Genomic DNA, 15,290 nt, shown 5'->3' with positions numbered 1-15,290 from the left:
CAAAGTTCTCTACATGGGGAAAAAGCTTATTAAAGAGGAAATCAAGACAAATGTATATGGGTAGAAGAAATTAATTAGAATGAGATTGATTAAAACTAAAATCTGTGGGCCATCAATAAGCAGTGCATTACACAAAGGCAATCTTAAAGTTCTAATTAATATATTAAAAATGAAGAAATGCTAAAAATAAATGTTCTAAGCATTCAACTCAGATTCTAGAAAAAGACCAATAAAATAAACCCAAAGAAATCAGGAATAAACCTGGAGAAGGAAATGGCAACCCATTCCAGTACTCTTGCCTGGAAAATGCCATGGACGGAGGAGCCTGGTAGGCTACAGTCCATGGGGTCACAAAGAGTCGGACACGACTGAGTGACGACACCTTACACCTTAGAGCTAGGAAGGATTTTGAGATGATCTTGTTTATCCCCTGGGTTGCTGAAGGAAATATCTTCTGTCTTTCTATGCTGGAATCTCTGAAGAACGATAACGAAACTTTGCATGTGAAATGTACTTTGTTATATAGCCCCTTCTAGTTAAGAAACTTTGTTTATACCTTATTGAAATCTCTGTTGAGAAGGTTCCAGCAGAAACTCATTTGTAGTTTCTTTATAGGAAGAAAACTAGTTCTGTCAAATGCCTGTTCTGTATTATTATTCTGGTTATAACACAGGGTAGGCTCAGTAATATGAAAGAGAAATAGGTTATTATTTGTAATTGTAATATTAGGTTGGTGCAAAAATATTTGTACTTTTGCACTGTTGAACTTTGCCCTTTATATTGGCATACATTGTTTAATAAATGTGATTATGTTATACATCAAAAAAAAAAAAGAAATCAGGAATAAAGAAATAATAGAAGTAGAAAACTATACCAAAGCAAACAAACAAGCCAAAGGAATAACAAACAAAGCTGGTTTTTGACAAGTTTAAAATAAAGCCTGTCCTCAAAAACAGATGACCTTATAGATCAGATTTCTAGTTTCTGGGAAGTGGTTCCTGAAGACAAAGTTTAGAGGCTACTTGGCCCTCAAACCTGTAGTTCATTTGTATTTATCTAATCAATGTATTAAATCTTCCTGTTCGAAATGCTTAGATTGTTTCTGTTTTCTGCTGAATTCTGACTTATGATATGGCATTTAAGCAAAAGAAAAAAAAGAAAAAAGACCTCTAAATATGACTATCTGACTTTTACAACTGGAAAGGAAAAATAATTAGTCCATGGCACATTGCTCCAAAATAGTTATTTAAATATTAACTTGAAGCCTGCTGGACTAAAGTGATCATTGACAGCTTTGACAGGCTATGTAACTGCTGCAATAAAACAATATGGTGGGAATAAGAAATATAACAGCCATGAGGCAGGCTGGCTATTTTTCATTCCACCAGAGAACTTAAAGAGAAAAGATTAGATATCAGCATGAATGGCAGAATAAGGACTCGCAAAATCCACTCCACCATGAAAAAAAAAAAAGAACACTGGAAAATTATCAAAACCAACTTTCTTACTACTCGGGGAATTAACCAAATGCTTACAATAATTCAAGAAGTGTTTATTCAAGAAAAAGAGCTAAATCCAATTAAGAAGAGTGAGTTTTACAACATTCTATCTCGCTCTCTTCCCATCACTCTTCCCTTACCTCAGCAGTAACCTTGAAAACAAATAGCTCTGCAGCCACAGTGAAAAAAAGCACAGTAAATATTGGAGGGCCACCTCATGCAAAGAGCTGACTCATTGGAAAAGACTCTGATGCTGGGAGGGATTGGGGGCAGGAGGAGAAGGGGACGACAGAGGATGAGATGGCTGGATGGCATCACGGACTCGATGGACGTGAGTCTGAGTGAACTCCGGGAGTTGGTGATGGACAGGGAGGCCTGGTGTGCTGCGATTCATGGGGTCGCAAAGAGTTGGACATGACTGAGAGACTGAATTGAACTGAAGAGCTACCTAAAAGCCCCATTCCTAGAAAACTCACTATTTGACCTGTCTGGCCTTTCTCTGGAAATTTCCACTCCTAGGACTTGTCTTTAACTATCCAGACCCAAAATTTGTTCAGTGAAATCCGTCCCTTTCCCAGTGGCATTTTAACGTCTATCAAAACAGACTTCACAGAGATTGTCCAGGAAAGCTACCATATTAGTTTCCTTTCCCTTCCATAACAAATTATTTCAAACCTGGTAGTTTAAACAACACGAGTGTATTATTTTACAGTTTTGTGGGTCAGAGATCAACATGGCTTCACTGGGTTAAAATCAAAGTTGCAGAAGGACTCATTTCCTTTCTGCTGGTTCAAAGGAAAACCTGTTTCTTTGCCTATTCAGAGGATAAAGCGTCTGCCTGCAATGTGGGGGACCTGGGTTTGATCTCTGGTTTAGGAAGATCCCCTGGAGGAGGAAATGGCAACCCATTTCAATAATCTTGCCTGGAAAATCCCATGGACAGAGGAGCCTGGCGGACAAGACTGAGCGATTTCACTTCACATTCTTTTCAACTTTTAGAGAGGACACATATTCCTTGAGTTGTGGACACCTTCCTCCATCTACAAAGCTAGTAATAGGGAAGGTCATAAGACCTCACATCTCATCATTCTGAATTCTGCCTTAATTTTCTACTTTTCATGACGTGTCTGGGTCCATCTAGATAATCCACAATAATCTCCCTACTTTAATGTCCACTGATTGACAACATTAAATTAAATTTTTAAAAAATACTAAAGGAAGTCCTTCAGGCTGCATAAAAAGAGTGACTTTAATACATATAAAGAAGTAAAGAGCGCTGGTAGAGGTAACTAATAGTAAAGCCAGTAAAACTGTATATTTTACAGATAACACTATTTTCTCCTTCCTCATTTAAAAGATGATAACATAAATCAATAATTATAAATATATATTGATAGGCACATGATGAATAAAGATGCAATTTATATGACTATAATAGCACAAAGGAGGGGAAAGGGAAAGGATCTATATAGGAGCAAAGTTTTTATAATACTGAAACTAAATTAGTATTAATCCAAAGTATTAACATTATTAATTAAGATGCTAATTGTAATCCTTAGGGCACCCACTAAAAACTCAAAAATATGGAAAAAGGAGGAATAAAATAAACAAAATGGTACACAAGAAAATATCTATTTCACACAAAAAGGGAGTAATAGAAGAACACAAAAACAACACATACATACATATAAATGGTAGACATAAATCCTAGCATCTCAGTAATTATAATAAATGCAAATGTATTAAACACTCTAAGCAAAAGGCAGAAGAGACCAGCAGAATGGATTTAAAAAGCAAAAAAAAAAAAAAAATTCCCTAACTATATGTTGTCTACAGCTGATCCACTTTAGATTCAAAGACACAAATAGGTTGAAAGTAAAAGGATGGAAAAGATATCATGCAAACAGTAAACAAATAAAAATGGAGAGGCTATTCCAATATTTAAAAAAAAACAACAGATTTCGAAAGAAAAATTATTAGCACAACCAAGTTAAGATATTTTTAAATGACACAAAGTATCAGTTTATCCCAAATACATGACAATTATAATCACATATTCACAAAACAGTCATTCAGTGATATCTGACTCTTGGCAATCCCATGAAATGTAGCCCACCAGGTTCCTTTATCCTTGGAATTCTCAAAGAAAGAGTACTGGAGTGGGTAGCCATTCCTTCTCTAGGGGATCTTCCTGACCCATGGATTGAACCCAGGTCTGCTGCAGAACAGGCAGATTCTTTTACCATTTGGGCCACCAGGGAAGCCCATAAGTGAAAGTGTTAGGCACTCAGCCATGCCTGACTCTTTGTGATCCCATGGACTGTAGCCTGCCAGGCTCCTCTGTCCATGGAATTTTCCAGGCAAGAATCTGCCTGCAGTGCAGGAGACCAGGGTTCAATCCTGGGGGCAGGAAGATCCCCTGGAGAAGGGAATAAATGGCCACCCACTCCAGTATTATTGCCCGGAGAATACCATGGGCAGAGGAGACTGGTGGGCTACAGTCCATGGGGTCGCAAGGAGTCAGAAACTACTGAGTAACTAAGGTACACATTCACAAAACAATGGAGTCTCTAGATACATGGAAGAAAAATTTTGCAGAATCTAAGGAAGAAAAACAATTCAACAATAATAGTCAGAGACATCAATATTCCACTTTCAATAATGGATATAACAATTAGACAAAAATCAACAATAGAAGACTTCAACAACACTATAAATCAAGAGATAGATACACATAGTATAGTCCACACAAGAAGAGCAAAATCAACATCCTTCTCAAGTGCACATGGAATATTTTTAAGAATAAACCATATATTGGGCTATAAGAGAAGTCTCAGAACATTTAAAAGGATTAAATCATACAAAGTATGGTTTTAAACCGCAACAGAATGAAATTATGAATCAATCATAAGAGAAGAGTTGGGAAATTCACAAATATGTAGAAATGAAATAACACACTCCTAAATAACATGATTCTCAAAGAAGAAATCATATAAGATATTACATAATTCCCTGAGATAAATTAAAATAAAAATACAACACACCAAAACTTATGGGATACACATAAAGCAACACTTAAACGTGAAATTCATAGCTGTAAACAACTATATTAAAAACTCAAATCAGTAACCTAACATTCCACCTAAAGAAATCAGAATAATAAAGAGTAAACTAAACCCAAAGCAGGCAGAATACAGGAAATAATAAAGAATAGAGCAAAAATAGACAAAAGAAAGAAAGAGAAAACCAATGAAACTAAAATCTGGTTTTTTGAAAGATCAATAAAAGAGACAAAGTTTAGCCCAACTGACCAAGACAACACAAAAGAGAGGAGACCAAATTACTCCGATCAGGAAAGAAACAAGGGGTCATTGCTACCAACTTTACAGAATTACAATTATACAGTAATATTATAAATAGTTTTGTGCCAACAATTAGGTTATAACCTAGATGTAATAGATAATTTCTTAGAAAGATACAAACTACTGACACAGACTCGAAAAGAAACTGAAACTCTGAATAGACACGTAAAAACAAATTGCATTAATAATAATTAAAAAAAAATCCTTCACATACATACTCACAAAACTGGAGAATGGCTTTAATAGTGAATTCTGCCAGACATTTAAGGATTAAACTGAGTCCTTCACAAACTCTTTCAAAATAAAGCAGAGAGTGAGTGAAACACTTCTTAAATCATTCTAAGAGGTCAGTGTAACATGATAACAGAACCAGACAGAGTCAATAAAAGGACACTATGATCAATATTTCTTATGAAAAAAGACATAAAAATCATTAAAAAAAATACTAGTAAGGTGAATCCAGCAACACATAAAACATATTATGCACCATGACTAACAGGAATTTATTCCAGAAGGGAAGGTTTGGCTCAACATATGAAAATCAAGAACTGTATTCAATTCAGTATTATACTAAAGAATTAACTCAAAATGTATTAAAGACTTAAATGTAAGACCTGAAACCACAAACTCCTAGAAGAAAACATAAGAATAAAGTTCCCTGACAGTGTTCTTAGCAATGATTTCTTGGATATGACACCAAAAGCATGAACAATAAATGCAAATATATATGTGGTTTGCAAATATTTCTTCCATTTTGTAAGTTGCTTTTCATTTTTCTGATGGGTTCCTTTACTTTGCAGAAGCTTTTCAGTTTGATGTCATTCCACTTGTTTATTTTGCTTTTATTGTTTGTTCTTTTGGTGTCATATCCATATATATAATAAAGGGTGAATAATAAAAATATACAAGAAAGTTAGACAACTCAATAGCAAAAAAAAAAAAACCACCACCAACAAATAATAAATAATCCAAATATATAATGGGCAAAGGACCTGAATAGACAGTTTTTCAAAGAAGATATACAAATTGCCAACAGGTACATGAAAAGGAGCTCACCATCAGTACTCATCAGGGAAATGTAAATCAAAATCACAGTGAATTATCACCTCACACCCATTAGGATGGTTATAAAAAATACAAGCAATAACAAGTGTTAGTGAGAATGTGGAAAAAAAGAAATTCGTACACTCTCAGTAGGAATATAAATGGTAATGACCACTAGAAAACAGCATGACCTTTCCTCAAAGAAGTTAAAAATAGAACTACCATATGGTCCAGCAATTCCATATTTGGTTATATATCTGAAGCAATTAAAATCAGTATCTCAAAGATACCTATAACTTCCATGTTCACTGCAGCATTATTTACAAAAGCCAAGACACAGAAACAATCTAAGTGTCCATAGATGAATGGATAATAAAGATGCTGTCTTTCTCTCTCTCTCATTCCCTCTAATTTGTGTGTTTATTGTATGCACTGTCATGCATTATTTATATATAGAGAGAGAGAGACAGACAGACAGACAGACGGAATACTTCTCAGTCACAAGAAAGCAAGAAATTCTGTCATTGAAACAACCTGAATGAAACTATAGGACCTTATGCTGAGTGAAATAAGCCAGAAAGAGAAAGATAAATACTATATGATCTCAATTTTATGTGGAATTTAAAAAGAGTTGACTCATAGAACCTGAGAATAGAATGGTGGTACCAGGGGCTGGCGGGTGGGGGAAATGGGGAGATACTGGTCAAAAGGTACAAGTTCTGGGAGTCTAATGTACACCATGGTGCCTATTGTACTACTAAATAATGTACTGGTAACACAGTAGATCTGAAATGTTCTCACTACACACACAAAAATAGTAACTGTGTATAATGGTGGATATGTTAATTTGATTGTAATAATATTTCACAAAGTATACATACATTGAATCATCCCATGGTACACTTAAAATGTAATGAATTTTATTCATCAATTATATCTCGATAAAGCTGGGGAAAAAAGAATAAAAGACAGAGTGGTACTGTCATAAGAATCACAATTAGGCAATGGAACAGAATTGATTTTAGAGAAATTTAAGCCTTACATGTACAATCAAATGACTTCAGAAAGCATGCCAAGCCATTCAGTAGGGGAAAGATTAAGTGAAGTAAGTGACGTCACTCAGTCATGTCCGACTCTTTGCGACCCCATGGACTGTAGCCTACCAGGCTCCTCTGTCCATGGGATTTTCCAGGCAATAGTACTGGAGTGGACTGCCATTTCCTTCTCCAGCGGATCTTCCCAACCCAGGGATTGAACCCAGGTCTCCCGCATTGTAGACAGACGCTTTACCATCTGAGCCACCAGGTAAGTCCAGGGGGGGGGGAAAGATTAGCCTTTTCAATAAATGGTGCTCGTTCACTTAACAAAAAAACTAAATAAAAATATAAATACTATTATTCCCTTCTAGCACAAAGAGATGGTCTTGGAATTTTGAATTTAGGTGAACACTGTTGTACAAGAAGAATTAGTAAGGTAATAATATTTTGTGATAACAATAAGATATCTGCATACTGTGTACTCTAAGTAGAAGGTTGAACTCTATTCGACTTACTGGTTTTCTTTCTTCTAAAAGCTCCAGGCATGTATCGTGCCAAAATCAAAATACCTTCATCTGAATGTATTGTGGGTCTAAATTTTGCCTATTACTTTAATCATTCAGAGACTTTAATGCATTTTTTTCAAATCATGGCAAAATTTGAATTAATACATAACTGATCGAAAGTGCCTTGGAGACTCCCTAACCACGAAAATTATCATACAATGAATAATAAATTCACCAATACCAAGAAAACAGCATAGTAGAGCCCTGAACTGAAGTTATCCTTTAAAAGAGAAAAGTTCTCTACAATATTCTCAAGTCTCCTCTAGGCCACAAGTGAGCTATTACACAAAATACAAAAACGATATAGAAAAAAAAATTTAAGTGGGTGTTAGCATATTTTAGCCAAGCAAATAGATCCAAATAATAAAATTAAGGGTGCTCTACTAAGTTTTAGCCAGACAAGTAATACAGACACAAAATAGTTCCTGGCCAGCAGGAAAGACAGCAGGACATTAGATATATTTGTTAAAATGTTGGTGTAATGAGCAGGGCCAGAGGCCAAATACGTGTTTGGCCAAAACAGTCATCAAGCTGCTATTTACAGATGATGACCAGGAACCAGACACCAGGCTATATTTTTCATGTCTAGTCTTGCATTGATTCCTCAGAACAACTTCCCTGATTGTGGTATTATCTTCATCCTTTCCATTTTACAGATGAGAAAACCAAGCTTTTAAAAAGTTCGCATCTAAGCCCACTGTCCTCCAGATAATACTTGGAGTGTAGAAGCCCCAGTTCAAAGCTTTTCACCACAATAGTCTGCTTCTGGGTGCTTCACCTTGGTTGATTTTGGCTAAGAAAATAATTACGTGCAGATGAATGCCTGAGCCATTAGACCCCAAAGAATCGTTTGTTTGTGGAAACACCTGTCTCGCTTGGCAAGTATCTGAGGTTTAAATATAATTTCATAGTTTGGTCTAGAGAATTAGAACTTCCAGAATTATGAAACTTTGATCATCAAAAGGACCACCTACTGAGAGCCTCTGCGGTCTATAATAGAACTTCCCCTGGAAAACCCAGGGGATCATAAGAATGCTCCCCTTCTCGTGATCATGACTTCATTTCCAGTCCAGGAGACCACGCACCCTTACTCCACCTTTTGGAAACACTTTTTTCCATGTTTGAGAAAAATGGATGCATCTACACTCTTTTTTTATAGAAAAGCAAAATAATAAGCAATTTGAAAGCTGAGTTTCTTAGAATTGAATACTTTTGGATGACAATTGTATGGATAGAAAAGACTTGCTTGCTGAGTGTATTACTCCTGGGATTAAAACAAATCCTAATTTTAAAAACAGCTATAGGATTGGTTAAACAAAAAAAGAAATAATTAAATGACAGTTGCTTGCCTATAGATTTTTCAATGTCCCTCTTAATACATAGCACCAGACTTAGATATAATACTTTGGAAGCACTGAGAAAGCAAGAGTATAAAAAGGCTACTGCAAACTTCTATTACTGACTTCTTAGCTTTATTACAAAATTGAATTATCAAATTAATAATTAGAGAGAGTCATTAATATCTCAAGTAATTCAATGTGTGGTATCTTTAAGCCACTCTCTCCCTATTCGTATGCAATTTTTTTGCCTCAGATTAATTTGTCATTTTTAACCTCTGAGGTCTTTGTGAAATCCATCAACTAATGCCTTAGAAATTCCTACATCTTTTTGAACATCTCCAATTCTCCCTGAAATTATGAATATAAATATGAAAGAGGACAGGATCAAGTCTGGAACCATGTCCCTCCAATGTGACACAACCATCATGAAGGCCGAGATGATACATCACTTTCTGTTCATATTCCTGTCACATGTCATGTTAACTACTTCCTCCAGGTTGATCACGATCAATATTAGATTAGAAGTTCACTCATCATTTATTCTTCCTTCAGGTTGATGAAATGTTATCCAGACAAGTCAAGATCCTATTAGGGGAAACATTTTCAGCTAGTAATATATCTTACTTCTATTCTATGGTAATTCATATCAAGAAGACTTTAATATTTTCTGACTAGTCTGGTAGTTTTAAAAAAATCCTTACAATCACCAACGTTGTGTTTCTCTCTTTTTTCACACTAACCCAGATATCCTCCAGCCTCCTCCTTGTCTCTGATGATTTTCCACTTGTGTACTCTAATTGAATCTCTTCAGTTCAGTTCAGTTCAGTTCAGTTCAGCTGCTCAGTTGTGTCCGATTCTTTGTGACCCCATGAATCGTGGCACGCCAGGCTTCCCTGTCCATCACTAACTCCCGGAGTTCACTCAAACTCTGTCCATCGAGTCAGTGATGCCATCCAACCATCTCATCCTCGGTCGTCCCCTTCTCCTCCTGCCCCCAATCCCTCCCAGCATCAGAGTCTTTTCCAATGAGTCAATGTAGGGAACAAGGTATAAAGAAGGTTGAGAAGTGCTTGCAAACGAGACTCTCAACCAGGACTGAACATTCTTGCAAACGAGATGTTCTGCCCAGTGTAGGGAACTAGGTATAAGGAAGGTTGAGAAGTGCTTGCAAATGAGACTCTCAACCAGGGCTGAACATTCTTGCAAACGAGATGTTCAGCTAAGAATCCTGTTTGTTCCCGTGGGAAAAGAACATTTCTTGCACATAATGATGTTTCTCTGATTCCTCAAAAGGAACAGACCCAGGGACAAAATGGATTCTAAGTTGATAAGGAAGTTCCCCAAAACAAAGTCTTAGCTGCAGTAAATAAGTCAAGGTAAAGGTTATCTCGCCCTGCGCCTGCGCACTGTATAGTCTCTGAATCATAGTGCTTGGCAACTTGCCCTGTAGGTTGTTGTGCAAGGGATATAAAATAAAGCAGCTGTAAGAAGCAAGTGTTAAAATATAAAGAATCAAACCACTCTGCAGTGTTGGTGTTTCATTCCGTCGCCAGCAAGTCAACTCTTCGCATGAGGTGGCCAAAGTACTGGAGTTTCAGCTTCAGCATCATCCCCTCCAAAGAAATCCCAGGGTTGATCTCCTTCAGAATGGACAGGTTGGATCTCCTTGCAGTCCAAGGGACTCTCAAGAGTCTTCTCCAACACCACAGTTCAAAAGCATCAATTCTTCGGCGCTCAGCCTTCTTCACAGTCCAACTCTCACATCCATACATGGCCACAGGAAAAACCATAGCCTTGACTAGATGGACCTTAGTCGGCAAAGTAATGTCCCTCTTTTGAATATGCTTTCTAGGTTGGTCACAACTTTTCTTCCAAGGAGTAAGCGTCTTTTAATTTCATGGCTGCAGTCACCTGCTAACATATATTTTGTTACCATAGTTAGACAGTATGTTGATAGACTTGTGTTTTCTCAGATATTGGATCTGCTGTTTTCTTTTCTGTTGTTACCCTGTGTTTGATGGGATACTCGAGTTCTTTCACGGACTCTAGTCTTCAGTCAGTCTTGACTACACTAGCAAGTCTCTAGACCAGTCTTTACAGTCTGGGCCATTGTTTCTCCACGTAAAGGCTCAGATTACTTGCATGAGAGATGCTGTTTCATGAGATGTGGGAAAGTGTCCACAAAGATGAATTTCTAAAAAGCAATACATATGATTTTTATGAATGCAAGTCTGGGAGCCCCAAATACTGAGGTCTGGTTCTTCCCAGTTCTGGGGACATGTTCTCTTCTTCACTACAGAGTCTTCATTTAAGTAATTTAAAGAAGTCTAGAGAACAAATAACTTCTCTTTCCTGGACAACTTCTAAAAGAGTAGAAGTGGGAGATTATTATATCTAAAACCTTTAAACCTCAAAAGCACTCTTCAAGTCAGATACTCAGAGAGATTAAATAAGTGGCTTGCTCAAAGTTATACAAATCATGGTTAACAAAGAATTTAAACCAAAGTTGGCATCAGTCCAGTGCCTGAGATGATGGCAACATATCATGCTATCCTACTCAACTGCTGCCTCTTAGCCAGAAATGGGAGACCAGATTAGGATTGAAGCTATTGGAAAGGAGAAGATAAATAATCTGTACAAAAAGGAGACAAGGAGACTCAGGGCAGGAAAATGGGGAAGGAGACCAGGCCCACCGCCAGCACACTCTTAGATGGAAGCTGAGGTCTGAGTAAATGCTGGAGACAGCTGGCAAAGAGCACTGGAAACATACAGAAGGCCTCACAAGGAATGAGGTAAATTCAAGGCAACTTAAGGAAGAGCACAGTCAATCTGTCCCCTAACCCCCAAGTGTGGTGAGACAATTCCAAGATGGTTACAGTCAGATATTGATCATTCAGCTAATTATTCAATGAAAAACTAAAGGTCCTCTAAGAAATATGGTTTGTGTATATGACATAAGGCAGATGTTCATATCTGAAAAACGGGGGAAAGAATAAAGTGGGTTTATTGGCAACATTTTGAGAATTGATCATTTGAATTTTTTAACTGGGTGATTTAATTAAAAGAAAACATGTAAAGAAACAGATTAGAAGAATTCAATGTTCACACAAAATTTTTTCATTCACTTACTATTTACTCTTTCACTTGTCAAACATTTATTGACTTCCTACTATAGACCTGGAGTTAAGCTAAATGCTGGGTTGTTATTTCAGGTTAAGATCACTCAGTAATTATGGGGTGAATACATGAATGAATGGATGGAATGAATGAATAAAAGGCTTAACAAGCAATCACATGAATTAGAGAAAATGAATGAAGTGTACAAGGAGATCTTCGCTAGCTCTCCGTAAATATCCTTGGCTGAATTATGAAAGTCCAAACGTTCAATTCTTGGTCCTTTCTGATGAACCTCTACCGATCTGAAGTCTCACAATGACAGTCAGGGAGTCTTTCAAGTTTACTGCGAAGCTGCACTATTCATGAGGCATTCCATGGCCACTCAGACTTTTTGTTTAAAGTACACGAGGGAAGATCCTCAGTCAAAGAAAGCTTCTACTCACTTCTAGCTTCAAAAAGTTAATCTTTTAGGCAGGCAAGATAATCATAGACAATGCAAAGGAAAAAACCTGCAACTTCTGGTTTTTCAACCAAAGTTATCCGTACAATGCTATCAGCGACAGAATTCAAACAATTAAAACACAAGGTAGTGCATTTGTTTACGAGCCCTAGTATATCTATTTGAGAACATGAAAACTGAAGATGTTCAATATGAGTAATGGCCATAATGTAAACTATATACTTTTCTCATACAGACTAAAATAAACACTCATTTCTTTTACATTACAATTCAATAAAAATGGGCCCAATATGTTTTTTTAAAAAGACCCTAGAAATACTCTTCTGTTAAGACATGGAGGTGCCATTACCATGTACATGCAGTTGAATGAGCTGCTGTGTTTCTCCAGCTGCATTGGTGGCCACACACGTGTATCTGCCAGCATCTTCCATCAGGGCTTTGGCAATTTGTAGAAGTCGACCAGAAGACTGTATCTAATTGGGATCAGAAAGTATGGCAGCATTCTGTACTTTATATGTGGACGTGAAAATATTTGCTAAGGAGACAAACTCATTTACGTTTATAATATCTAATTATATTTTTATGCTGCTATCTTAATTACCTTTTGACAAATTAGAGCCAGATCACCGCATCATGCACAAGAAAACAGACTATTTTGATTGAAAAGCTTTTCTTACGCCTTGGAAAACACAAAGTTACCTAAGGCCAGCCTGCTGGTATGGTCATAAAAGTCCACTGAATAAAAAGGCATTCGCACTGCAACTATGAGGTATGTGATGAAAATGTAGCTATTTGAAAAAAAAAACATGGTTATATTTATACAACACTTCATAAATAGTTTTAAAACAACAATCGTTTTTGATTAAATGGTCACAGGGGCCAGAAAAACAATAAAAGTTATAAAATATGAGTAATGGAAATGCAGATAAATTTCCTCCTGTCTGGTTTTCCTTATTTCCCTCTTAAGCACATAACAACCGGCCTCTACCATTTTAGAACTAGTGATTCTGTGGTTATACTTTGAAACTGATTATTCAGGGGTTAGCAGTAACTTCCTTTTTAAAGATTTCTTTTGACATGGACCATTTTTAAAGTCTTTATTAAATTTGTTACAAGACTGCCTCTGCTTTATGTTTTGGTTTTTTTCAGCTGCGAGGCATGCGGGATCATAGCATGACCTAGAGACTGAACCCCCTGCGTTGGAAAGCAAAGTCCCAAGCATTGGACCACCAGGGAAGTCCCATTAGTAACTTCTAATCACAGCACCCAGCAGCCTAGGCAGTGAGCTCATACTACAGCATTTGGCACTGTGGGCTTCCTACTCCTCAGTCACTCTGCTCTCTGGTAGCTGAAGAGACAGTACTCCCTCAGTTCTCACTCTGACTTTCTTAGTAGATTACAGAACCTGTTTCCTCCTCCTGTCCCATAAACAGGGAACTTGGCTTTCTGATAGTTTCCATCCAAACCCATGTCTTTGATGAAGAATCCTGTGCAGGCTCCTAAATTTACAGCACTGGCCTCAACTTCTCTCCTGAGCTTCCAACTGTCAGCTGGACAAGTTAGCATATGAAATGTAACACATCCAAAACAAAGCTTACAACTGTTTTCCCCGTATTTCTGAACCTAATTCTCAGGTCATGTTTCCAGTCTTGTTAAATGGCACAGGTCCTCCGGGTTTCAGAGGCTGCTTTGACTCTCCTAGTAATTAGGCAATGCTATGTTTCTCAGATCCCTTGTCTCCATTCTCACAGCCACTGTGGGATTATAATAGCTCCTTAATTTATATTCCAGTGTCTCCAGCCTCCCAAACTGTTAATCTGCCTTACATACTGTTGCCAGAATAATTTGTCTAAAATGCAAATTTGATCCTTTTACCAGTCCCCCTTCAAAGCTCATGCATGGCTCACCACTTTGCCCAGAACGAAACTGGAGCTCAGCAAAGGCTTCCAGGCTCACCACATTCTGACCCCAGATGACCTCTCCATACACTGCCATGGACACTCCCACTTAACTTCTTCTCCAGCCATACTGTACTAAACATGGCAAGCCGCACATTCACATACTTATATTCACTTCTGGACTTTCACATGTGGCGTTTAAAAAGTGCCATAATTTCTTAAGACTCTGTGTTACATCAGTTTTCTCTCCTGTTTCTTCTCACTTTCTGCTGCCCTTGAATTAAGTCATCCCTGTCCATGAGTTTCAAAAGTCATAAAGCATCAATATCTCCAGCTATACTTTGAGCTCCAAGACCATATATTCAATGGTTTCCCTAGCATCTCAACTCATTTATTTCAAGATCTTCTTAACCCTGAAAAGTCTAAAACTCATAGTTTTTCCCCCTCAAACTTGTCTGCCTCCAAAATCTTTCTCACTGGATGGCATCACCATCTATGCACTTCTATATACTAGATTCCTACTAGTTTTTCTTGATATTCCCCACTCCCTCACCTTTTATCAACAATGTATAATCAAGCCCTAATGATTTAACCAGTAAATAACTGTCAAATATATCTATGTATCTTCACCTCTGTGGCCAGTATATAAGCCCAAATTTCTATCTTTTCTCTCCTAGACAAAAACAAATAAGTTCAACTGATTTCCACCTATCTACTCTTGACTCCTTAAATTCTTTCATCAAAAAGGCCTAGGTAACTCCTGAAAATGTAAGCCTGCTCATGTCATTTTTCTCTGCAGTTCAGTTCAGTTCAGTTGCTCATCTGTATCCGACTCTTTGTGACTTCATGAATTGCAGCACGCCAGGCCTCCCTGTCCATCACCAACTCCCGGCGTTCACTCAAACTCATATCCATCGAGTCAGTGATGCCTTCCAGCCATCTCATCCTCTGTCGTCCCCTTCTCCTC

General features: G+C 37.3%; 1 protein-coding gene across 3 annotated transcripts in view; it reads right to left on the bottom strand.

Moving 5' to 3' along the window:
- HMCN1 (hemicentin 1) overlaps nucleotides 1-15,290 on the bottom strand; it is a 546,207-nt gene that overhangs the window by 201,726 nt on the left and 329,191 nt on the right. For all 3 annotated transcript variants that reach the window (XM_005690978.3, XM_018060727.1, XM_018060728.1), the window contains one exon: nucleotides 12,775-12,898. In XM_005690978.3, coding sequence (XP_005691035.2) covers nucleotides 12,775-12,898 — 124 coding nt within the window. The remainder of the gene's footprint in view (nucleotides 1-12,774; nucleotides 12,899-15,290) is intronic.

This window comes from Capra hircus, chromosome 16, assembly GCF_001704415.2.
Source record: "Capra hircus breed San Clemente chromosome 16, ASM170441v1, whole genome shotgun sequence".
In the NCBI taxonomy this organism is placed as follows: domain Eukaryota; kingdom Metazoa; phylum Chordata; class Mammalia; order Artiodactyla; family Bovidae; genus Capra; species Capra hircus.
Note: the sequence above shows the minus strand (reverse complement) of the source record. Positions and strands in the feature narration are given on the sequence as shown.